Here is a 26618-nt window from a genome sequence, read left to right on the forward strand (position 1 = left end):
GTGGAGAGCAAATGTTTTGAGAATGATGAGGGCAATGAATGTACAAATGTGCTTTGCACAATTGATGTATGTGTGCATTGAGATAAGAATTGTATGAGCCCCTAATAAAACGATTAGAAAAAGAAAGTTGGGGTGCTAAAATCCTTTACTTGAGGTATTTTTGTTGTTTAGAATTACTGTCCTTTCATTTCATTAAATGAAAAGTTTGCTTTTTAGGTAGTTAAGGCCCATCCTGGGCTTATAATGTAAAAGGAAAGAAGCTTTAATCCTGAAAGTTATCTTGCTGGGTTAGTTCAGATCTCCAGTGTTGGCTGAAGCGTGGTGTGAAATGTAGCCGCTTTCTGTGTTTCCTTCCTTCTGAGCCAATAAGCTAGAATGTACCAGGTGTCCACTTAAGCCAACAGATCCTATTTCTATCATCCCGTTTACAAGAAAAGCTTGCTCGAATGTTTATGAAGTTTCAGTAAACTAATAAGTTTACTGAAGCAAGTGTAGATGTGAGTGTATGTTTTAGAGGGTGAAATGAGTAGATACGTAAATTACAGTACATTGAAGCACTAGTCTTTATACTTTTCTGATCTGGGTTTATCACCACAGAGCTGTCTCCTAAATTGGTGATGGTGGCACCGAGCTGCCATGCCCACAGGAACTCCAGTTTCGTGTGAAGTTGAAACCTTTGTACTGAATAGTTGAATTCTTCCCAGATCTCTATTTAGTCATTTCCAATCCACAGTTCAGACTTCGGTATGTTACCGTCCATCTCCCAGGAAGGTTAATAAAGATGACTGCATACTACTTGTGATCAAACTATCCTCATCATCACGTTTGTCCTCATGGTTGAATTTGTTCTTGTGATCAGGGGAGACTATTTACGATGCTGCAAGATCTGTTACCCCCTCTGTGCTTTCGTCATCCTCGCGGCCTGTGTCGTGGCCTGTGTTGGTTTGGTGTGGATGCAAGTTGCTCTCAAGGAGGATCTGGATGCCCTCAAGGAGAAGTTTCGAACAAGTAAGTGGTTAGGCTTCTCAGAAGGTAAGCTTGGAGTCTCCTCCAGGTTCTACGACTAAGTGAACTACACTGTATTGTGAGCATTTTGCATAGCCAGTAAAGCAGTTATACACTTGCCATACTCTTTCCGAGCTGCCAGATTGAATGCTGTGACAGTCACTAAAACCCACAAACAGTGGACATAAACTATTTGAACAACGTGTTAAGTAAAGACTAACTTAAAACTTGTATTTATAGAACTATGTGTTATGTAAAGAAAAAATTGCATGGGAAAAGACCCCCAAAGGTAAATATATTAAAAATGGTGCATGCTGAAAAAAAAAACCCCCACAAACAAAATGGTGCTTATGGACCACGGGACATATCACATCTGAAATCATGGTGTGGAATGCAGGAGGGGAGCGCTGTAGTCCAGGAGTCCAGAGCCATGGTTAACCTCCAGGTATAAAGTGACAGTGAAACCCTGGGCTTTCCCAAGACCTCAGAAAGAATGTGACAGATCTGTCAAATGATGCCCTCCTGAAGGGTATGGTGCCTCCTTGTGGTCATGCCTTCTCATAAAGAGGGCCCAGGGAACCTGGCCGACAAGTTGAATACCACCCCTACACTTCTATATACCTTCAAGTTGACATAAAATTACATAACTACCCCAGGGGGTTTTGTTTTTTGTTTTTATTCTAAATTGTGTCTTAACCATCCAATCTACTTTTTTTATGAAAGATCTATTTGCATAGGAGCTTCCATCAGGTTTAACCAAATATCTTTCTTCGGCGACACAGAAATCTTTGGTTCTAGGTTTCTAGGGTTAATATTCTAAGCTAAGGAACCAGTGTCAACATAATAAGAAATACCCTAGCCCAGGGGTCCTCAAACTTCTTAAACAAGGGACCAGTTCACTGTCCCTCAGACCCATTGGAGGGCCGGACTATAGTTTGAAAAAAAAAAAAAACTATGAACAAATTCCTATGCACACTGCACATATCTTAATTTGAACTGAAAAAAAAAATGGGGCAAAAACATCCGGCAGCCTGGATAAATATCCTCGGCGGGCCGCACGTAGTTTGAGGACCCTGCCCCTGAAGAGCATTGGCATGGCTGAAAGGCTCTCTCAAGGTTAAAAAAAATCTGGCCCCAGAGTTGAAGTTAGAATTGTTTTCCTTATTTCCCTTCTTAAGCCTAGGAGATCACAGAATACGAGCTTTCCTTCACCCCACCTTCCGTTGCGGTCTGCAGTCACTCAAGCTCCGAGCCTGACCGAGAATAGCTAATCCTTCGTGCTGTGTTAATGACAGTCCTGGTGGTGTTGCTTGAGGAAAATGTTGAAATACTAACTTTAGTTTCTTTTTCTTGGCTTGTTTTCTGATTTAGGGGATGAGACTAAATATGTCACCATTCTCTCCCAGAATCCTCCTGACCTCTATGTTCTGCCAACTGATTTAATCAGAGTACAGAATAAGAAAGAATGGTATTTGTACTCTAGTCATTTTTCCTCTTTGATGACTCTCTTTAGTATTATGGCAAGGTGTTTTCTTTATAATGTAAATAGTAGTGATCACAAGTTGGGAATGAAGTTCTGGAACCAGTGCTAAGCTTGGAAATAACTCCTGCAGACCTGTCCATGCCATTATCTCTCTAATTAGTTGGGTCTCTAAGCTTATGCCCTAGCTTGTTTTGATTACATATAGCCATCAATTTATAAACGGCAAAACATTAGTCAATTCTTCCCTCCAGAGAATTCTTTCTCTCTGCTCTGTGCTGTGTTCACAGGAAACTCAGATAATTCATACCTTCACTGAGCGTTGCAAAGAAATGTCTTTGTTTAGAAACCCATGTTTTAAATGTAGTACATGTGATAAGCCTGGCAGTCAAATCAGTCAACAGATGTTTATGGAGCACCTGTCCCTAGCAATCCCTGGAAGCACTGTATTCAGAAGATGTCTGGCACTTCACCCTGGCCTGTGAGACCTGCTCACTGCCGCTGAGCAGCACTCCCCTGGGACTGACTGCCTCGGTCAGCCAAATGAATGGAACGGATTTGAAGGGTCAGTCCAGCTGCGTGTTGGCTTGGTTTTGCTACAATCGAAAGGCCAGCACCTGTACTGTCTGTAAGTGAGACTTCCTGACAAAGGAAGGGGTAGGGCTGAAACAAAGCCCATAGCCTGAACCATTGTGGGCCACTTGACAGAGTTTTGTTCTAGACCAGATCAGTCTCATGAAGTTTAAATGATTTTCTTTGAATTATCCTTCTACTTTGAATATTTTTCAGTAGATTTATTTTTGTATCTTGTTTTTCAAGAAGACAGTAGAAGTCACTGACTCAAATAAAACCAATTGCTTGTCTGACGTTAATACCGTTCTGAGGTGTTCAGAGCCCCTTGTCAATAAATTCTTCAAGACACTTATGAGAAAAGGAGGAAAATCGCTTAAATATCAGACACAGAAAGCAAAGCAGTTAGGCTGGGTATTTTACCGTGCGCTGTGGGAATCACTCGATCCTTATGCTAAAAGTACTGACTGACTATGAGAATCTAGCTCAGTTCTTTTCCCAGAACTAGGTCACAAAAGAACTCAAACACATATTCCAAAGGTTTTTTCCCCCATGATACCAGATGGATTTTATTATATTTTCGTTCATTAAATTGTTTTAATGATCCACAAATTGGTTGCAAGGCTGTTTTGTCCTTGAGAACATTTATTATAGTCTTAAGTAGGACAAGGCAAAGACATGTTAACCAGATAGGGGAAAACATGGGCTTGGAGTCATAAATGGTCTCCTGGGGGACCAGCCTCCACAAGCAAACGGGTCCAGGGGACAGTTATGTAATTGAAGGATAGATTAAAGATAAAGCAGACAAGACATGCCAAGGCTCTCCTCTTCCGGTAGCAGGATTGAGAGAGAGTGCAAATGTATTCTCTCACAAGCTTATATAACCTCAGGCATGCAAGCCACGTCATACACATACCTAACAGGAAGGGGATATGTTAGAGGCATACGTATAACATGAAGGGGACATGTTAGGGGTATACACACACCAGGAAGGGGACATGCTAGGAACATACCGTCACAGAAAGACAAAAAGACGGGTGGGTTCTAGAGTTAAGATGGCATCTTGACCTTGGTCATCTCTGAGCTGGCTTGACATTAGGAATCCCTGCTTCTGTGCATGGGGTCCCTGTGAGTCAGAGCCAACTCGATACCTAACAACATTAGCTGTAAAACTCTTCTGTGCATGTGTCACTGTGAGTCAGCCCACCCAGCACCCAACAGCAACAGTACTTAGCTGTAAACTTGGAACAAGTCACCGAGTCTTTGAGTCTCCATTTTCCCATCCAAAAAATGCACAGATGTATTTGTGTCACGAGAAGATTTGGGGCATTCCTCATCAAACCCCAAACCGAATCCATAGCTGCAGAGTTGACTCCAGTTCATAGCAACCTTCTAGAGCAGAGTAGAACAGCTCCATGTGGTGCCCAAGGCTGCGGATCTTTCCAGAAGCAGACTGCCACATCTTCGCCCAAGGAGTTCAACCATCCACTCTTGAACCACTGCACCACCAGGGACCCTGAGGTCCGCTACACTGTGCAGTTATTACTACCTCACTCTCATTAGACTGAGAACATCAGGGTCTTTGTTTGTATGCTAGTGCCTACTGCAGGCTTGGGCATATAGTAAAGGCATAATATCTAATTGTTGAATAATACATAAAGGTTCATTGCAAACTATGAAAGCATTGTGTAAATACAGAATATTGCTATTGGAAATGTGTGTTCAATCAAAATCAGTGTATACTGACATCATTTTCTGATCTCAAAGATCAGAAAAAGAGCTACTAGGTGGGTTATTTTCAATATTAGCATACTAAATTTTAAATAACTTGCTCCCCATCGAAGGAACATGAATTCATAATCATAAGTTGTTTGTACCACTTCTTCTCTACTTAGCTGTTTCCTAAAAAAAATTCCCAAGTCAGATAATGATTATGATCCCCTCCCCCGGGACGTTTGACCTCCTGAGAACTGCAGATGTAGAAGGAGTTTTTTCTTTACCAGATAACTGAGAATGAGTACAAAACTCAGTAAGATGCAAAGTGCTGCATTAACTTAAAATGTTCTTACTGTGTGGGATGTGTTCCTACATGCGCAAACCAAATGGTACATTGCAAGCACTTAGGGAAGTCTATAATTTATAAAGAAATACTTTAGCAGGCTGTTTCCAAATAAACAGCCATCTAAGTGAGATGTCAACTAAGTCCACATGGAAGAAACACACCATCACCAGTCACCAAAGGATTGTAAATCATACAATCCGAAGTTGAAGGAGGAAATAGTATGAGAGCCTAAGTTGTGAGAATCCGGTTTGCAGAAGGCTGTGGATGACAGTGGAAGCCCAAGATTCATTTGTGGGATCCACATAGGACATCAGCTTCCAGTGGATTTCCCTCTGTCCATAATAGAGGGATGGGAGGAAAGTGGTTACTGAACAAAGTGCATTAGAGATGACTACAGACCAGGGGTCCTCAAACTTTTAACAGGGGGCCGGACTATGGTTTAAAAAAAAAAAAACTATGAACAAATTCCTATGCACACTGCACATATCTTATTTTGAAGTAAAAAACAAAACGGGGCAAAAACATCTGGCGGCCCGGATAAATGCCCTCGGCGGGCTGCATGTGGCCCGTGGGTCGTAGTTTGAGGACCCCTGCTGTAGACAATTCAAGGAATAAACCTGACTTGGATGGTTAAAACCTTGCCAGTTGATGCCACTTCTGATGCATGTTAGGCCTGATCTGGTTTTCAACATTTTCTGTGTTTTTCTGGTTTTTGTTTGTTCATATTTGGGTTTATGTATTGTGTCATTGGGGGTCACCTGCTGGAGTTTTTGTTTTGTTTTTCAGTATATGAAAACCAGGACTGGTGAGCCTATAGGGACAACGAGTAGAATAAGGGTTTCTGGGGGTACAGTGGTGGGGAAGAGGGTTGGTGGTGGTGGAGTAAAAGGGAGCTCATGTAAGGACTTCAGGAAGGAAAAGATTGGTTTGAAAATTATTGTAGTAGCACTTGTACAATACTGCTTGATGTAATTGAACTGTGGAATGATATGATATATGATATCTATATTAATGCCCAATAAAATCATTTTGAAAAAAATAAAATCCTTTAGAAAATATGTATTTCTAATAAATAAAAACTTAATGTCTTGCCTTGGTTACACATTGAACTGCTAGCCACAAAGTCAGTGATTTGGACCCACCAGCCATTCTGTGGAAGAAAGATGAGGCTGTCTGCCCCCATAAAGTTTTGAAGTCTCAGTAACCCAACTGTCTATGTAGTCATGAGTCGTATTTGACTTGAGGGCACTGAGTGGGCAACTTAATTGAAGTAAAGATACTTTTGTATTTATTACCATCACCACTTCCAAGTTGGTAGGATTTCTTTTGTTGTTGAAAGTTTTTATTTGTTGTGTTTTCTTTGTTTAACTTAAAGGAACATTTATTTCATAAGTATGTGAGTGTTCCTGTGTAGCTGACACTATTCTGGGCCCTAGGAATGCATTATCAAGTAAAGACCTGGTACATAGCCTCAAATAGTTCACTGTCAGACTAGTGGAGAGATAAAGCAAGAGTTGAAGCTAGGAAATAGAGGAAAGAACTAGGAGACAAAGGGTATTTATAGAGGTCTAAATACAGGCATGTACATATGTAAATATATTTATATAGGATGGTGGGGAAATAGATCTTCGTGCATATATTTATAGGTTTATCATTAAGGCAGCAAATGGACATTGGACCTCCACTCAAGTACTTACTCAATGCAAGAACACTTTGTTCTATTGAATTGGCATTCCATCATGCACACCTTCCTGACACGATCGCTGAAGACAAAGTGGATGCATAAGCAAATGTGAAGAAAGCTGATGGTGCCCAGCTATCAAAAGATACAGTGTCTGGGGTCTTAAAGGCTTGAAGATAAACAAGCGGCCATCTAGCTCAGAAACAACAAAGCCCACATGGAAGAAGCATACCAGCCTGTGTGACCATGAGGAGTTGAAGGAATCAGGTATCAAAGAACAAAAAAAAAATCATATCATTGTAAATGAGGGTGAGTGCAGAGTGGAGACCCAAAGCCCATCTGTAGGCAACTGGACACCCCCTTACTGAAGGGTCACGGGGAGGAGACGAGCTATTCAGGTTGCAGTGTAGCAACGATGAAACATACAACTTTCTTCTACTTCTTAAATGCTTCCTCCCCCCACTATCATGATCCCAATTCTACCTTATAAATCTGGTACAGATAGGAACTGGAAACACAGGGAATCCAGGACAGATGATCCTTTCAGGACCAGTGGTGAGAGTGGCAATACCTAGAGGGTGGAGGGAGGTTGGGGTAGAAAGGGGGAACCGATTACAAGGATCTACATATAACCTTCTCCCTGGGGGATGGACAACAAAAAGTGGATGAGGGGAGATGTCGGACAGTGTAAGATATGACAAACTAATAATAATTTATAAATTATCAAAGACTCAAGAGGGAGTGGGGACGGAGGGGGAAAATGAGCCGATATTAAGGGTTAAAGTAGAAAGCAAATGTTTTGAGAATGATTATGGCTACAAATGTGCTTGACACGATGGATGTATGGATTGTGATAAGAATTGTACAAGCCCCCAATAAAATGATTTTTTTAAAAACAAGAGTTGAAACATAGTGCTCCTAGTAGAGTTTGGGTCCCAGGTGTAAAAGTGGTTAGGCACTTAGCTGCCAACTGAAAGGTTGGTGGTTCGAATCCACCAGCTGCTCCATGGTAGAAAGATAGATGTGCACCCTTGGGAATACCAATGACAGTTTTGCTCTGTCATACACACACACATACACACAACAATTACCTACCCTGGAATTAACCTTTTTTTTCCCCCGACAGTTTTATTGGCATGTAATTTACATATAATCAATAGAATTCCCTTTTATTAGCCATCTTCTTCATACTCTACAATGTTTGTTTGTTTTTTTCATGTTGGAACCATGAGGGACTATTTATGAGTGCTCTTATTTTTTTTGCTTTTAGTGGACTCTAATCAGAAAAGCTCATTCCAAGAAATCCCCAAACTTAATGAAGAGCTACTCGACCAACAGAAACAGCTTGAGAAAATTGAATCTGGAGAACTGGGTTTGAACAAAGTCTGGATAAACATCACAGAAATTAATAAGCAGGTAGCAAAAATATTTAGTTTTGTTTCTATTTCTTGTTTTTTTGTTAATGGTATAAATTTGAATTCAGCTTGTTTTATTTTTTAATATTATAGTATTATAATACTATAATCCCCAAACTTTGAAATCATACATAATAGATAGGAGTATGTATTTATCAGATATTTAGAAGGCTAATCCATTTTACAAAAGAACAGAGTTTTACCAAATAGAGAGAGTTGGAAATTGATAAGTCAGATTTTTCCTAAGGAGCGCTTAAGAATACAATTTTAAAAGGGATATGATCTCACACAAGAAACATGGGTGGGTTACAGGAGCTTTAGAAAGTTCATGGAATAGTGGAATTCAAAGATAATGACAATTTGCCACAAACTTTGTCAAGCTCCTTCATATTTTTGTTAGCTAATGAGAGGTTCTTGGGTTAGTGGCATTAGCAAATTTAAACAGAAGCAGCCTTGAAGTGCAGCGTCATTATCAGTTAACACTAGTTCTAGACTAGTGTAAGAGCAGCTGACAAAGTTGGTTAAATACCATAGCCAGGTAAACAAGTCTAGAACAAGAATGTTCAGTCCCTGCACTAGCCAGAGGTCGTGGGCGTTGACCGAAAAGAGGGAGGGACTCCCCGACAGGAAAGAAGCTATTCGACTGGCATCTGCTGTGTGGATAGTGCTGCAGTTACCACGGGGTGACTTGAAACCCTTCCCTCAGTTGTCAGTTATTCAGAACACATCCCTGGTAGAGGGTTGGTGGGGGAAATAACCACTCCCAGGTGAACGGTACATTGTAAAGTATCCGTGGCTCTGTCTTTCTTCCAGAGGCTCAGGAGGTACGACAGAACTCAGAGTCAGCCAGTGGCAGAGAGCACTGTCCTCGGCAAAGGTGCTCACAAATCTTTCTGCAGCCACCCTCTCCTTTTGACAGTGATGAGGAAGTGGGAGGCAATCTACGTAGCACCAAACCCCAAAGATCAGTGAGTGATCTGGGTAGTGACTTTCAAACTTTTACCTCTAACCCAGAGTGAGAAATGTTTTACATCTTTACCTGCAAAATACATGCATATGTAGCATGAAATGAAAGTCTCTAAAAACAGTTGCTTACTGTTTAATAATGTGATAGTGACTTATCATACTTTTCAGTTCTGTTTCATTTTTTTAAATTACTTGTGAAATAATTGAGGGGTAACAGCACTTAGTATTTACTAGTAATCCATTATTTTCGGATTCTCAGCAATTAAAGGAAAGCAAGCGTTCACCCTTTTTTGAAAACTAATACGGCTTTACTTGCATCTGCTGAGCATATGGGCGGTTTGACCAGAGGTTACATCCAGGTGAAAGTAGAAATAAATAGCATCACTCACTGGGGCAGAGCATGGATTCCATATGGACAGCCAGTTGTGGAGTTTACTATTCTGAGATGAGCACGAAACCGCTCAAGGTGAGGCGAGGCAGCAAAGTCTATTTCCCAGCTCCTTGCAAGGGCCATCTGGGAAGAGTCGAGGGGAAATTGGTACTTCGATTGAGAGGACACAAATTTTCAAATCTCTAGTACAGACTCAAATTGGAATTCTGAGATCTTTTTTAACCAGGGATCCAGGAGCAGACGAATCATTTTCTTCTTGACTTGGCCATTATATTTAATGCAAGACAAGCCTGAGAGGGCAGGCATCAGAAAGTTTACTTCAGTGTTAAGGCTCTGTATTACGAGCTGGGAGAGATCAAAATGAAACTGCTTTCCATTAGCGTCAGTAAACGTTCAAAGATGACGGGTCTGCGGAAAGGAACCTGGTGCAGAGGTTGTCTGCATCCATCCAGGTGACAGGTGGTGTCATAGGGGCTTCTGTCTTTCCAAAGGAAGCGCATCACTCGGAGTGGTTTTCTAAAATTAATTTTACATATCTCTGACAGTTTCTTCACTTTGGCATTTGTCTCAAACCAAAATAAGTGTAGTATTTCACCAGATTTTATATCTAAGGGCAGCTCTATTAGGATGTTTCTAGTGACCAAAAAAAAGCAACTCAACGTGGCACTATCAAAATTATATGTCACTTAACAAGAACCATCCTTATCACAGTGTGAGTGTAAGTTAATGCAGTTGTGAGTGAAGGGGAGGGAAAGCATCCGTTTAAAGAGTTAAAATCTCATTTTACCTGGAAAATGCTTCAATTGGTCATTGAAATCGCTTTTACATTTCATTCATGAAACCTGATTTAACCTGTTCCCTATCAACTATTATAGGGAATCTCCTCCCCTTCTTTGGAGATCATTAATTCAACAAATGCTTACTGTAGGTAGGCCTTGGACTGAAAATCAAAAAAAGTGTGCTCTCTGCCCTCCAGGATCTTACAGTCAAATAGATGAGGTAGAAAAATAAACAATTGCAAAACAGACTGACAAGCAATAAAAAGCAGGTCCAAATGTGTACTGTGCAAACATTTAGAAGTACATATCTGGTGTAGACACACCTCGCTATAAATTAACGATCTTATAAATGCGTAGAAAGGGGACTGACCGGAAGAATGCAGCCCAGACTGCTGATAGTTAACGCCGACGAGGAGGACCGGGAAAAGGAGAGAGGAGGAGAAGAACAAAGCAAAGAGAAGTTGAAAGGGGTTTTCATAAAAGCTCTATATGTATTTTATTGTTTCAATCTTAAACAGTGAGAATGCATGCAGATGTTATGGAATTTTATGGATTCGCCCTGAGTCTGTCATAGCTTCGGGACACTGCAGTGCCTGGGAGAAGAGCTTCAGCTCAGATCACTCCACGCCACACCGTGTTGTCCCATGAAATCCAGGCAGCTGTCAATGGGAGAAGCTTTGGTCTAGGTAAAAAGGTGGTTCTCAACCTTCCTATTGCCACGGTCCTTTAATACAATTCCTCATGTTGTGGTGACCCCCCCAGCCATAAAATTATTTCGTTGCTACTTCATAACTGTAATTTTGCTACTGCTATGAATCAGGCGCCTTCTGTGAAAGGGTCCTTCCACCCTCAAAGGGGTTGTGACCCACAGGTTGAGAACCGCTGACGTAATTACTAGGGCAGTGGAATAACTATATTCTTGCCCGGCAAATTGGTCTTGAGTCCACTGTGTACATACCTTGGGGCACTAATTAAGTGTTCCCGGAAGAGGGGTCCCTTCCTAGCACTTCATGACTGTGTATGTTCCAGTGGTCCGGGAAGGCCCAGTGGAGGGGATGAAGAAAAGCCAGTGATGGCAACCCATCAAACCCCATCCAAGGTTACCTGATGGTTTCTTCCTACAGTTTTCCCATCTTTTATCTTTTTAAAAATCCCACAATGCTTGAATGTATTCTTTTTGTATAAGATTTAAACATTAAAGTACAGTACATGTAGGATGTCTATGAAAATTCCCCTTTCAACCCTTCTTCCATACTCTTTCTCCTTCTCCCTCTCCCTCCCCTTCCCCCCTCCCTTCCTCCCTCTTATTTTCCCTGCCCTCATAGGTGTTAACTGTCAGTAATCTAGGCTGCACCCTTTCTGTCCCCTTTCTACATAATTTACAAGCTCAGGATAATTTCTAATAGTAACTAATTTATAGCTAGGTGTGTGTAAAAAAATAGGATCATTCAATATGAAAGGTACCAAAAAAAAACAAACAGATTTTTTCCCCAAAGTTATGTATTTAAATATTTTTACAAAACAACCTTATCACCTTCAAAGTACTCTCCATTACACTTGAAACATTCGTCAAATCTGTGATTCCATTCTTGGAAACATTTTTCAAACTCATGTGTTTGGATGGCTGACAGAACCTCCCTCATTTTTTTTCTTCACCACTGATAAGTAGTTAAAGCATCGTCCTTTCACACCCCTCTTCATTCATGGAAACAAAAAAAGTCCCACAAAGCAAGGTCAGGTGAGTCAGGTGCTGAGGTAAGAGAGGCATCCTGTTTATTGGCACAAACTGGTGCACAGAGATGACTACGTGAGCAGGTGCATTGTCATGGTGGCAAAACCAGTCCCTCGTCTGCCACAAATCAGGCCCTTCTGGTTGCACACAGTACACAGTCTTTTCAGAACCTCTAAATAGAACGCTTGATTAAGTCTGACCTGGTGAAACCAACTCCAAATGCACTACTAGTCGACATTTTCATCTGTTCAGGAAGTTGACAGACGTCCAGAAGTAGTTTTGTCATCAATCCACATTTTACCTTTTTTGAAACGAGAAAACCACTCATACACTTGAGCTTTTCCCAATAGCGCTGTCCTTATAAGTTGTGTTCAACATCACAACAATTTCTGCCGCATTTTTCTCAAGCAGGAAACAATTTCACAGTCACATTCTGTTCTCTTAAATTGTCCATCACACAAAAAAAAATGTTTGAGCAAAACTGCTTTTACAAAAAAATAATCACTGTGTCCAGAGAAAACCTTTCCAGGCTGCCCCACTGGGTGCACTAACTCAGAGCATGTTGCTGGATCCTCACCTATCAGGTAAATGCATACTAAAAAAGCTAAGCTCAGCTCCGCTCCACCCAGCACAGTTCCAGGTTTTTTGGGGTACCCCCTCGTATTTCTTCTACAGCTTGCTTAGAGTATATCTACACACTTAACCAGGACATTTAGATTGTTCCTAGTGTCTTACTAATACAAATAAGGAAGCAGTGAATATCCATATGCATACATGTTTGTGCACCTAGCAAGGAATCATTAGGATAGATTTCTCGGAGTGAAATTAATGAGTTAAAGATAGAAGCATTTCACATTTGGACAGATACCCCTTGGTCACTGTTTTAGTTATCGAATGATGCTATAGCAGAAATACCATACATGGATGGCTTTAACAGACAGGACTGTATTCTTTCACAATTCAGGAGACTGGAAGCCCAGATTCAAGGTGGCAGTTCCAGGAGAAGGCTTTTCCTCTGTGCCGACTGGAGGAAGGTCCTTCTGTTCTTTCAGCATCTTTGAGTGTGACGTCCCCTGGAGAATCTTTGTGTGTCTCCGTGTGTCAATCAGCTCCTGGGTCCAGGAGGTCCTCAGGGCAGGGGTCCTGGGTCCAAAGGATATGCCCTATTTCCGACTCTTATTTCCTGGTGGTCCTGAGGTCCCTCTGAACACTGCTCTTATTTAATCTCATATCTCAAAAGAGATTGTTTCAAAGTACAACCTAATCCTATAGAGCAGCTGGACCAATCCAGATGCCTCTATTTTATCCTGGATTATGGGCTATAGTACAAAAGTTTTTCATTGCCAGAACACTGAGAAATTTTTTTTCTGCAAAGGGGGCAGTAAGCCAAATAAGTTGGAGAATGAATGCTATAGATTACATCCTGCCTCATTAATGTAACTACCATGAATCCGACCTCATTAACAACATCGGGGTTAGGGTAGGATAATTATATCAGATCACATTATGGAAGATAATTACATGAGTCTAAGTATGGAAAGACTTTATTTCATGTACTGTAGAAATGCTATCAAGAGAGATCAGTGTCTGGAGGTCATGCTGGGTTAAGTGGAGGGGCAGCAGAAATGAGGAAGGCCCTCGACAAGATGGACTGGCCTAGTGGCTGCATCAATGGGCTCAGCCATAAGAACAGGGGTGAGGATGATGCAGGACTGGGCAGCATTTCATTCTATTGTACCTAGGCTCACTATGAGTTGGAACCAACTCAACATATTTTAGGGGGGCACAACTCAAGCCGTAACAGTAGCCTTCTAACAAGGCCTCTCCAGTTAACACTCCCAGGAACAATACATGAGAATACTTGTTTCCCAAGTTGATATTACACCTGGAGCTTCGTAAAGGCTTGGTTAAAACCCTCCTATGGAAAATTGCTATTCTTAAGAGGTTAGTAGTTTGCTGAGAGCATACTTGTTGGCTGAAGTTTCTCACCCACTTTTAAAATTTTTAATGGATAGAATTCCTCTACTTTGATGCTTATGTCTTCTACCAGCACGTCTAAGGCTTCACTGTCTGTTGCCTAGACTGCCAAAGTAGCCTTCTTACTGGTCTCCCTGTTTCCACAGAATCGCTATACTAATCTTCTGCGGAGATATCTGTAGCCATGTAATATCCCACTGGTATCTGAGTTCTAGCCATGTAATATCCCATTGGCATACTAGAGCTCAATAAATACTTACTGCATTAATGAATGATTGAAAAATGGTCTTATCCTTGAAGTTAGCCCACCTAAAAGGAAAGCAGGGGCAAAGAACCTGAGTTTCCAGGCTCCTCATTCAATTTTCTTGTTGAGACCTAACTGCTATTCACTCCAAGAATCCTATTTTAATCCTCTTGATAGTACTTATTACTATCTGATGCATTGATTCTTTGTTTTTCTGTCACCTTCTACTAGAATATAAGCTTCCTACGAGCAGAACCTCTTGGGCTTGTTGGCCATTGTCTCCACAGTGCCTCCATGACTTTTCTGTCTGTCTGTTGTTGCTTGCACATTGTGGTCATGTAGAAAGCTATGCCAGCGGTATTTAAAATAACAGCAGGGGCACCCATTGCGAACAGGTTTCAACGGAGCCTCCAGGCCCAGAACAGACTAGAAGGAAGGAATGGGCTGTTCGCTTCCAAGAGATTAGCCACTGCAAACCTTACAAATAATAGCAGAACATTATTTGACTTTGCCAGAAGGTGAGCCCTCAAATTGGAAGGCATGAAAGTACAACTGGGGCATAGCCTTAATGCTGTGGGTGGAGCAAAGGGGACGCCACTCAAAATGAGAGGAAACAGCTGCTAGCATCCATTGATGATTGAACATGGAATATACTAAATAATCTAGGAAAATTAGAAAGTGTCCAAGATGAAATGGAATACACAAAGATTGATTGCATTAGTGAACTGAAATAAACCAATATTGGCCATTTTGAATCCACAAGTCTTCTGGTTGACTATGCCAGGAATGACAGATTCAAGAGGAATCCTGTCACATTCATTGTCAAAAAGGAGATTTCAAAATCTAGAAGTACAGCGCCATCTATGATAGTATAGTATCTGTGCCACTACAAAGAAGGCCAGATAAAGGGGCTGCTATTCACATTTATGCTCCAACCACTGAAGTTACTGATGAAGAAATTAAAGAACTCAGCCAACTTGAAATTCATCAAGCAGGCACTCGAGATGGCTTGATAATTACTTGGAATTGGAATGCAATAAAGAGGAAGAATCAGTAGTTGGAAAATAGGATTTGGGTGATAGAAACAAAGCTGGAGATCACACAATACAACGTTGCCAAACTAAGAACTTCTTTGTTGCAATTACCTTTTCCACAACATAAATAACGACTATAAACATGGACCCTCTGGATGGAATACGTAGGGATTGAATTGACTACATCGGTAGAAAGAGACAATGGAGAAGCCAATAACATCAGACAAAAAGGTTAAGAGTCGGCTGTGGTACAGACTCATCAGTGGCTCATAGGAAAGTTCAGGCTGATGAAAATTGTCATAAGAACCAAAATAAGACTGAGTATCTCGCACCTGAATTTAGAGAACATCTCAAGAATAAATCTAATGCATTGAACACTAATGACTGAAGGCATGATGAATCGTTTCAAGAGCAACATACACGAAGAAAGCAAAGGGCCATTAAAATCCCAGGAAAGAAAGAAAAGACCAATACAGATGTCAAAAGACACTCTGAAATGTGCTCTTAAGCATAGATTAGCTAAAAGGAATGAAAGCCATGATGAAGTGAAAGAACTAAACAGAAAATTTCAAAGGACAGCACGTGAAGACAAAATAGAATATTATAATAAAATGTACAAAGACCTAGAACTAGAATACAAAAAAGGAAGAATACGCTTATGTCAAAAGATGATATGGAACAGGGAATATCATTGCTGGCATCAGATGGATCTTGACTGAAAGCAGCGACTACCCAAAAGATATTTACTTGTATTTCGTTAACTATGTAGAGGCATTAAATTGTGCGGCTCACACGAAACTATGGGTAACATTACAAGGAATGAGAATTCCAGAACACTTCATTGTGCTCACAAAGAACCTGTACATGGACAAAGAACCATTCTTTGTTCCATCAGAACCAGGAAGTACAGCGTGGTTTAAAATAAAAAAAGGTGTGTATCAGAGTTGTATTCTATCACCGTACTTAATCTGTTTGCTGATGAAATAATCCAAGAAACTGGACTATGTGAAGAAAAATACAGCATTAGGATTGGAGGAAGGCTTATTAGCAACCTGTGATATGCAGGTGTCACAACCTTGCTTGCTGAAAGGAAGATCAAAGACTACAGCCTTGCAGCTCAATGTAAAGAAAACAAAACATGGTCACAACTGGACCACTAAGCAACATGATGAATGGAGAAAAATTAAAGTGGCCACAGATTGGATTTTTCTTAGATCCACAATCAATGCTCATGGAAGCAGCAGTCAAAAAATCAAAGGACATATTGCACTGAACAGATCTTCTGTATAAGACTTAAGTATTGAAAAGCAGTGATGTCACTTTGAGAACTAAGGTGTGCCTGACCCAAGCCCTGGTATTTTAAGTCACCTTATATGCATGTGAAAGTAGGACAGCAAGTAAGGAAAACCAAAGAAGAATCAATGCATTTGAACCAACTTGATGGCCCCTGCACACGCATGCTCACATGTACACACAGCTTAGAACGAGGGTTGTACAGGTTCCACTTAGTCCTCATCAAAAGAAGACTTTTGATTTCTGCTAGACTGCGTTATGAGGTTCGCATGTATCTGACCACTCCTCACTTATCAGTTTGTCTTAACGTCGTTGTTTGTGTGCTGCTGTGCTGCTAGAAGCTGTACTACCAGTATTTCACCTTCCAGCAACAAGGTCACCCGTGGTGGACAGGTTTCAGCAGAGCTTCTAGACCAAGACAGACTAGGAAGAGAGAGAGGCAGTCTGAAAAAAGTGGGCCCTGAAACCCTACCGAAAGCAGTGGAGCACTGGCTGCTATTTGAATGAGTACAAATATTTAGGTGTGTGTTTTCCTCTTTTTTGTTTCCCAGATCTATCTGAACCTCCCCTTCCTCATCCACATACCAAATATGCAGCCTACATATTCTAACATTTTTCGTTGCTGCAAGTCTAGCTATTTAGAATGTTTCCCCTAAACAGCAGAAGAGAAGCCACGTTTTATTTTTGATTCAATTCCTATTTTAATACAGTTACTGCATCAGTCAGTGAGTCAGTGGTACTTACTGAGCCCCTTCAGGGTACAAAATAGTATGTTGGTTGAGCTATTGAGTTTGAAATATTAATCACATTGTGAAATCCCCGGTAGTCAGAAGTGCTGTTCCAGCTGCCAGGACACAGTCCTCGTGGACCGTGCTTTGTGAGGATGGGCTTTTACCTTATAGCATATGTTCCCGCTTGGGCAGGAACAAAAGTTCAGTAAATAACTGAGGTGTTATTTTTTACCAAAATGAAATGTTTTAGTGGTCCTTGATCATTACCTTCCTTCCTGTCCAATCGTTGGAGGATTGTATTGTAATCACTGCAGCTTTTGGGTAATTTAAGATTTGGGGAATCTCATAACTGCCAGGGCCAGGAAAAGAAAATACTTACCTTCCCCTCTCTGGCACTAGTGTTTAAATTGAGCAAGGGAAAAAAGTGGTATGATTGTTGACTCCCAGATCTCAAGTCTGCCCAAAGTACTATCGTACCTCTTCTCTGAGCTGACAGGGCGTAACATCTGGACCACAGACAGGTGTGAAATGCAAGGTTCTTTGACATCATCTGTGAAGAAAGCTTGCACTCTACAAATTCTCTATTGTTTGTTTGCTTTCAGATTACTCTCTTGACCTCTGCAGTAAACCACCTCAAAGCTAATGTTAAATCTGCTTCTGATTTAATTAGCCTGCCTGCCACTGTAGAGGGACTTCAGAAGGTAAGTACTATACGTGGGCACTGAGATTAACCTGCTTCTATAATTCTTGCTTCTTTAAAGGGGTTTTTTGTTGCTGTTGTTGTTGTTCAGTGTTTTTCTTGTTTTTAAGCCCAACATGTGAAGTCAGCTATTTGAAGGGGGTAATGTGGACTGTATGAGGGATCACTTTGTTTTGATTCTTTCGAAAAATAAGAACCAACTCACTGCCATTGAATCCATTCCAACTCATAGCAACCCTGTGTAAGAGGGTAGAATGGCCCTTGTGGGTCTCCAAGATTATAACTCTATGGGAGCAGAAAACCTTGTCTTTCTGTCATGGTGTTTTCCAACTGCTTACCTTTCCGTAACCTTGCAGCCTAGCCGCCCCGCGTGTGACGACCCTGCTGCCAGGGCTTCTTTGATCTTCATAGTTGGGCGTTAAATTTGTAGCAGGTTCCATTAACCATGGTTGATATGGGTTCACACCTTTTAATTTGGTTGTATGAGCCCTGGAACTACTCCGCTGAGACTTGTATGTTAACAAGTGATTGGGTTTTGGGTTTTGTTGTTTTGTTTTGTTTTTTCATCACACACCTTTTCAATTCATCCTTCATAATATCTTTGGGAAAGCAAACCAGTTATTCCTGAAGGTGGTTCTAAAACTATTATTTTCTGTGTTTGGAAAGAATTTTCTTTTTAAAAAGCTTTGGGGAAATGTAAAAAAACAAAAAAGGCAGGAAACAATAAGGTTGTACAACAAAGGAAACGTTCAGACACAATTTGATATTATTTTGTAACGCTGGACATGAACATCTTCCAAGAAATTCACTACTCGTTATATAGTCATCCTAGGCTCTAAAACTCAGACAAATAATAGTTCAGAGTTTCTATTAATCTCGAGGACTCAGGCCTAGAACAGGAGATGGGGACCGAACAGCTGAAGAAAACTCAAGGATCCTTAGGGCTAGAGCAGGGGAATTGATACAAGTAGGAAGGGGGAGACCCTAAGCCCAACCAGACCCACTGCTGACCCATCATGACCCTGTAGGACAGAGTAGTGTGTACCCCCAGCGGGTTTCCCAGGCTGTACTCTTTATGGAAGCAGACGGCCGCACCTCCTTTTAGCACAGTGACTAATGATTTCAGATGACCAGCTTTTCATTCCACAGCTGAGCACTCTAACCACTGTCCGCCCAACCTCACTAGAAAGGGAGAGGGAGATGCCTAATTGGAACACAAAGAACATCAACCCCTGCAGCAGCAATGGAAGGGACTCAGGAGCAAGGATCCCAAACATGGGAATATCAAATCTAGGACCTTTGGGCTTTTAAAACTCAGCATGTGATACATTTGATTATATACTGTAAACATTTACACGTAAATTGTTTCCTCAGATGAGTGAGAAATTCCATGAAGGCAAAAACTAACTTGCTCTTTTATGGGTGCACCACCTGGGTGTGCTCAGTCTCCATGATTTGCTTCTTGTCCAACAGAGTCATGTGCTTACAACTTGAAATAAATAGAAGCATCTTTGATGAGGCCAAGTTCTTGTCCTTGTTCCCAAGGGCCAAATGCGGAAACAGTAGCTATTAGTGCAGAATGTCAGTCTTATGTTAGAAAAAAGTACATTGTTTGTTCTTGCATTCATTGGTGAATTCCTACCAGCAATTGTGGAGCTTTCTCCAGTATGTGCCAGGCACAGTGGACAGGAATACTAGTTTCAGAGTTTCCTACCAGAGTTCACATGGCCCTGTCAGCTGCTGCTTAAAACAACGACCCTTAAACAACAGCTTGCCCCCTTCTTGCATCCTGCTGGACGCATTGTCCAGCCGATCAGAATTCTCTAACAGTAGGTGTCTTTGAAGGCCTGTGGCTTGTGTAACAGCAGTGCTTACATAGATAGCATCCCAGCTTAGAGAGGTTTATCTGGTATGTTGTCTTTTTGCAAATCTGTGTGTTTCTAATGCCAGACAAAGCTTTTATTACAAATGGCTCAGTTTCAAAGTCATAGGCCATCCCAAATAACTGGTTTCAATGTATTACATGCCAATTTTATTTTTTTAATTTTGAAAAATGTCACTCTCTCAGACTTTTAGATCTTATTATAAGAATCATCTTAGGTAAAAAATACTAATATGGTACCCAAAAACTTCAACGTATATTAATAAAAGATCAAAACACCAAAGAGTAGTATTCTTTTGGAAGTTGCCGTTTTTTTAAGACAAGCCATTATGAAACGATAGTTGCTGAATCATGCCCCCAAGTCCCCAACCCACTTGAGTTTCTTAAGCCTTCAAGTAAGGAAAGTAAGCATCTGGCTCTTTCTCACCACTCCACTCCCTGCTGACAGGATTCCACAGTAGGGGAAACATATGCTGCCACATGGAATTTTATACTTCATTTTTGCACTGGGTTTCCTAGAGCCAAAAATAGTTCCCACTTCTTTTCATTCAAAATTCATCATTTTCTCATTTCACAAATAGCAGCCTTACAACATGAGTTCTGGCTATCTGCCACCTACAGCAAGGCTTGACAAAGGCAGTTTGTGTGAGAGCCTCATCTATATGTCCCAGATATATAAATTTGTGTCTTTAGGAAAAGTAACTATTTTCTTCAAGGAAAAGTCCTTTAAGTTGGAAATTTTTCTTGTTATTTAGATAAATCAATAGCTAGATTGATTCCTATTAATCTTGTCAGTATATGCAACACAAAATTCATAGTTTGAAGGCATTTAAAATAATTACAAACACACCTTCATTAAGTCATTGTTTATTGCAAATTAATGGCACAATATCCCACTACACTCCAACTAGAATGACTAAAATTAAAAAGCTGTCTTAACCAGTGTTTTTGAAGATGGAGAATAACTGAAACACTCTTTCATAAACCACTGGTGGGAACTGAAAATAGTACAAATAGTTTGGAGCATAGTTGGACAGTTTTTAAAGTGTGATGATGAGAAAATATATGATAAAGAAAAATAGGAGTATATATCCATATAAAGACTTGAACAGGACTATTTATACCACTTTAATTTGTGATACACAAATAATGAAAACAACCCAAATGTCCGTCAACTTTAATATATCTATTCAGCAACATGCTAAGTAACTACAACATAGATGAATCTCAAAGTAATTATTCTGAATGAAAGAAGCTACACCAGAAAACAAGTGCATGCTGGTTCGAGTTATACACAACTCTAGATGATACAAATTGATGTGTGATGACAGGAAGCATATCAATGGTTGCCGAGGGATAGATCCAGAGAAAGTATGCCAGGGCATGAGGAAACTTTTAAGGGTGTTAGTTGTTTGTTGTCTTGAATGTAGAGTGGATTCATGGATATAAATATATACCAAGCTTATATATTTTAAATATGTACAGCTTATGTGTGTCAGTTATTTCTCAGTGAAGCTATTAAAAATGTTTAAAATAAAAAACACTGACCTATTCATATGTTTTTGTTTTTGTTCAGAGTGTAGCTTCCATTGGCAACACTTTAAACAGTGTCCATCTTGCTATGGAGGCAATACAGAAAACTGTGGATGAGCACAAAAAAGCCATGGAGACGCTGCAGAGTGATGTGGTAAGGAAATCTACAAAGGCAACTGAAAGCTTGGCATGCACCTGCATGCCCTTTACTGTATCTCAGTAGTCATACCAAGCTTCCTTCCATTAAGCCAACAGGCCCTACTATGAACCTTTTTTAAAGGTGTAAGTTGTATTTATTGATTATTTTCCCCCCTATAAGCTATAAATTTGCCCATTAAGGTCGATGAGTTTTTCTGCAAATGTCACACTGGAGGAGATACAGTATTAAGATACAGTTTCTGAGTGTGGAGTGGTAGGAAAGAAAATGGAAAGTTTGCTACTTAACAAAACCACCCCAAAACCCAGTAGCTTAAAACACAAGTTATTATTTGTCACTATTCTGCGGGTAAGAAACTTGGGCAAGACTCTTAGAAAATGATGAGAGGAGTTCTTGAGATTGATAGTCCATTTTGAATGTTCCAGGCCCAGTCAAGCTCCAGCTAAATATGGCCATAGATGTGGTCATATGTGTGACCCATACCATCTGGAGCAGAAGAACCACCCAACTGTTGAAAAATTATTTAAAAATTGTTGTTTTAAGCCACAAAGTTTGAGATGATAAGTTATGCAGCAACAGGTGACTGGCATAGGAAGCAAACCTCTGCAGTGCCGAGCAATTGTTTTCCAATGTCTCTGCACCTCCCACTGCTGCTGCAGATGTAATCTGTTGACAGTCTTTCAGGAGTCTTAATCACTTAATGGGTATTCAGCACCTTGAAGAGTTTATAGAGGGGACAAAGGATGGTGTCGGCAACTGCCTTGATGGAGAGAAGAGTTAATGTGCACAGGACAGCGGGACTAAGGCGCACAGATTCCCTGGCCATGCCACTCATGTAATCCTAGATGTGTCCCATGTGTTCTTCCCAAGCTTTGGCATTCCAGATCTGAGTTGGGCGGTTTGTACAGGGAGACCTGGACTGTATTAGAGAACTCTAGCAGGGAGGGGCTTTCCTTTTCTATAGAACCAGTCCTCTTCACTGTTATGTCGTAAGACTGGCATGGGGGGTAAAGAGTATTGCTCTAGGTGCCCAGGCACCTGGATCTAGTTTCACCTCTGCTACTGAGTAACTGAATGCCCTTGGGCAACGTTGAATTGATAATAATTAGAACCTCTAGCCCAGCAATTCTTCTGTTATTATTCCTTTAATAACATGAGCATTTTTAAGTTATTTCCAACATTTTCCTGACTCAGAAATCTTGACCTGTGATTTTACCCCTCCTATCCTTCTCTTTACTGCTGCCTTTTGTTTCTTGTCAGCAGGGTTTCTTTCCACCAGTCGCATTCTAATTTCATTATCTGCCTCCTTGACACTTCCATGACTGCCAGTAGTGGTGCCCCACTGGCACATTCCACACTGAATCAGTATATTGACAGAGTTGAGCGGAGTGAGCCGGACAAAGCTTTTTCCACTAAAGGGGAAAGTGTATATAAGCATGTTGCCTGTTTTATTCTCTGCAAAAAAGAGACTTGAGCGCTGGGAGAAGGAGTGGGGAAAAGGTACCCCTCAAACATACATCTCGGCATCTGCTGTTGGGGAAAAGACTAGTAATGTGCGTGGCCGATTGTGCTCAGTGCCCAAAGCCAGTGGCTGCATGACTGACCGCTGCTCTGTGAATAGCTCAGCCTCTTTAGTTTGGAGCACAGGGCAGCCTGGCCATGTTTCGTGGTCCGGCCCATGTTTCAGGCAGGCACCCCAAAAGGTGCAGGACTCCTCAGAGCCTACCACCAGGCTGGTCACCCTGTAGATTACTGGAAAATAATTGATTTGTGAATGCTCCGGGGAGTGACCAGAATGTTCCAAAACCATTGTAGTGGGTTAAGTAGACCCGATCATTGTGCTAACCTCCATTTCTCTTTCAGAATCAGCACCTCTTAAAGGGGACCGATGGAAGCAATCAGATTGCTCCATCCCCTTCAGTTACATCAGACCTTGACAATAAAATGCACAGTGAGAGTTTGAAACAGGTACTTTTTGTCTCTGGCTTAACTCCCTGGGACCATGGAGGCGGCCTGAGCTGTGTGGGCACCGTGTGAGAGTGGCTTTGGGGGCATTGCATGCTTTTATTTGCCCGTCTGACGTCTGAGCAGAGAGTGATGTGTGTGTTGGATCTTAGGGACCCAAAATGCTATCCTAACTCCTCTTTGACACTGCCTTTTTTTAACTTTTTTTTTTACCCCTTGCATGTCAGTCAGTGGAGTAAATTCCTTTTCATGTTTTCAGACATAGGATGGCCAAATTATCCGGAAACTGAAAAATAGCAATCGGGGCCTGTACAAGATGAGCGGATAGCAGATTCAGAGTGGCAGCTCTTTTGAGCCATAGTAAATTCTAAGCATGTTATAAAGCATGTCGTTGAAAATACAAAAGGCAAGAGTTGGGGGAAAGGGTTATCAGGTTCAGAATCACATTAAGTAAAGAGAATAATGAATCAAGGAAATCTTCACTAAGAAGAATTCCTGCCTCGAGTTTAATGCCCTTTAAAACCTATAGCCATAATTCCTTTTTAAGTAGCAATCAGTACCAGCGTGTGCCAATAAAAATCATTGAATCTTGTACTAAATAATGCACTACTTGTTATGGTTTTGTTACATGAGCCAATTCAGTAATTGGTATTGTTCCTGAGGTAGTTTTGTTCTGACAAATTAGGTTAATGGCCTTTTCAGTTAATAACCCAGCAAGCTTTCCTGCCAGCAGGTGAGGTTAAACATTGGCAAATCAATTCGCAAGCTCTGCGCTCCTGGGACCAGAGGGTGAATCATATAGGTAGTCCTCTTTCCCCCTCCGGCCTGACTGAGGTCAAACAATTCCAAAGGGAGTAAACGGGGAGCAATTTAGAATGGGAGGGACAGAGAAAAGGCAGAGCAATTGATGATTAACCAGGAAAAGGAGTTTACTTCAGTGAACTTGACATTATAATGGGTGTTAGGTGCTCCTGGCCTGCTTGCCTGGTATCCCATCTTTAGCTGTATTCCTCAACTTGGTTTTTTTCACTCCAGGACATCCTGTACCTTCACAACTCTGTAGAGGAGGTAAACAGTGCCCTAGTGGGGCTCCAGAGACAGAATGACCTTAGACTCGAGGGGATGAATGAGACAGTCAGTAATCTTACCCAGAGAGTCACCCTAGTAGAAAGCGATCTGGTTGCTATGAGCAAGGTAGAAAAGAGAGCGAGCCTGTCCTCCAGCATGGTAAGCCTTTCCGATCTTTTCTTACATGTTCTGTGTTGCAGTGTGTGTTTTGTCTGTACCTGGGTGACATGCCTCCTCTTCTGGCATAATTGAGGGGCTCTACATTTCTATCGTATTTAATCTGTGTCTCCCTTAATTCGTATACTAGCTCTTTGATGTGGATGGCGTAGGCGGTGCTAGTGGTCGTTTGGAAAGGGGGTGGAGAGGGTAAGTGGCTAACCAAGGCCTCTCCTCAAGTTGTTGGCAGAGATGACAAGCCTCTGTTGCGTTGCCAGTGAGCCGTCTGGTAGGAGAGCCCTGACACTTAGTTCCACGTGAAGTCATCTTTATCTTCTCATCTTTAAGTTATAAGGAGTGGGGGAAATATTTTGCCAGTCCCAAGGCTGAACTTGGCATTCAGATTTATCCTGCTTCTGTCTACAAATTAGAGGGACCTTTTTGCATATGATGCAAGGAAAACTACGTGAAACACCTGAAGTCACGCTCTCTTTCCTGCCAGTCAAGTTTGGCGGCAGCCACTTCAGAGGCCGTTGACCCAGCCACTCCTTATACAGATGAGGAAACTTTCGGCTCCCAAGTCACTGCTGCGAGTCGCAGTGTGGTTTCCTGCCTCTCACTAGACCGTGAATGAAACGGAACGGACGTTGGTTGGTTGGTTGGTTTTTCCCCCTTTCCATATATGTTATGCTGGGATCCACTTGGATTCGTTCTTATTAGCTGCAGGCTCCACCCTTTAAACATTCAGCAAGGACACAGACGTGTAATAGGAAACAAATACAGGAAATTGTACTAGAAATTCAAGTCAGTACCAAAGCTGGAAGGAGGCCCACAGCTAAAGTTGAATTCCGAAACACAGAAAGCAGTGTTGGAACGGACTCTGCCACAGTGGCGTTTGGCAAATTGCCTCGACTTCCTTGGCTTTGAAGGGTGGGGTAGGAGACCTGTTCCCTTCCTGCTTTACAGGGGTGTCCAATGTACTACAAATCTGTGAAGATTAAAGGAGCCTGATTTTAAAAGACCTTTTGAATTCAGTGAAGCTAAGTAGAGCCTGGGAATTTCAGATGATTTGATTAATATGATACCTTGAAGGTTTTCAAGTCCTTAATTGTGAAAACTTACCACCTCCAAACTCCCTTAGTTGCCTCTGTCTCTTTTATTTTTCTCCAGCGAAGGAAGTCGGTAATAGTATCCATCTGTCCAACTATTGCTTCCAACAGCACACCCAGCATGGTTCTGGGTAAAAGTTTCTCGCCTTCATACGTCAAAGTTTTAACGTTGGTGGCTGAAACAACCAGAGGCTGGTCTCCACTTGTTATCGCTGTTTTGTCTCCCTCTCTCCTCTCCTCCTCGCGATCCTCTGGCAGTTCCCTTGAGAGTGTGCTGAGACTCTTTCTCTAAGTTTGATCAATTGTTTTGGAAGGGGCTGGATGTGAAAGTTGTAATATTTGCCTTGAGCCTTCCCTGCTCATTCTCCTTACTATACCTTTGAGGTAGGTGAGAAAACCGCCCTTCTGAAAAGAGTATCTTTGGATCAAATGACCAACAGAACAGAGTCACTAAAAACGCCAAGCATAAAAGTAAATAACAGGAGGCTTAATAAAAAAAGAAAAAGCTAAGCCCAATGCTATCCAGTCAATTACCATTCATAACAACCCTCCAGGACCAAGTAGAACTGCCTTACAGGGTTTCCTAGGCTGTTATCGTTATAAAGCCGACGACCACATCCTTCTCCCACAGAGCAGCTGGAGGGTCCAAACCTCCAGTCTCCGTTAGCAACCAAACTTAACCACTGCC

General features: G+C 41.4%; 1 protein-coding gene across 4 annotated transcripts in view; it reads left to right on the plus strand.

The window, feature by feature from the left end:
* Positions 1–26618, plus strand: part of EFCAB14 (EF-hand calcium binding domain 14) — a 43350-nt gene that overhangs the window by 3327 nt on the left and 13405 nt on the right. The window contains exons 2-8 of one of the 4 annotated variants that reach the window (XM_004699455.2): positions 860–1008; positions 8069–8214; positions 17963–18061; positions 21519–21629; positions 23496–23600; positions 24633–24824; positions 26315–26401. In XM_004699455.2, the coding sequence (XP_004699512.1) occupies positions 860–1008; positions 8069–8214; positions 17963–18061; positions 21519–21629; positions 23496–23600; positions 24633–24824; positions 26315–26401 (889 nt within the window). The remainder of the gene's footprint in view (positions 1–859; positions 1009–8068; positions 8215–17962; positions 18062–21518; positions 21630–23495; positions 23601–24632; positions 24825–26314; positions 26402–26618) is intronic. The other 3 variants (XM_045291878.1, XM_045291879.1, XM_045291880.1) reach the window with 3 other exon arrangements.

Source organism: Echinops telfairi, unplaced genomic scaffold (assembly GCF_000313985.2).
Source record: "Echinops telfairi isolate 266 unplaced genomic scaffold, ASM31398v2 ScPeMD7_443;HRSCAF=831, whole genome shotgun sequence".
Classification (NCBI taxonomy): domain Eukaryota; kingdom Metazoa; phylum Chordata; class Mammalia; order Afrosoricida; family Tenrecidae; genus Echinops; species Echinops telfairi.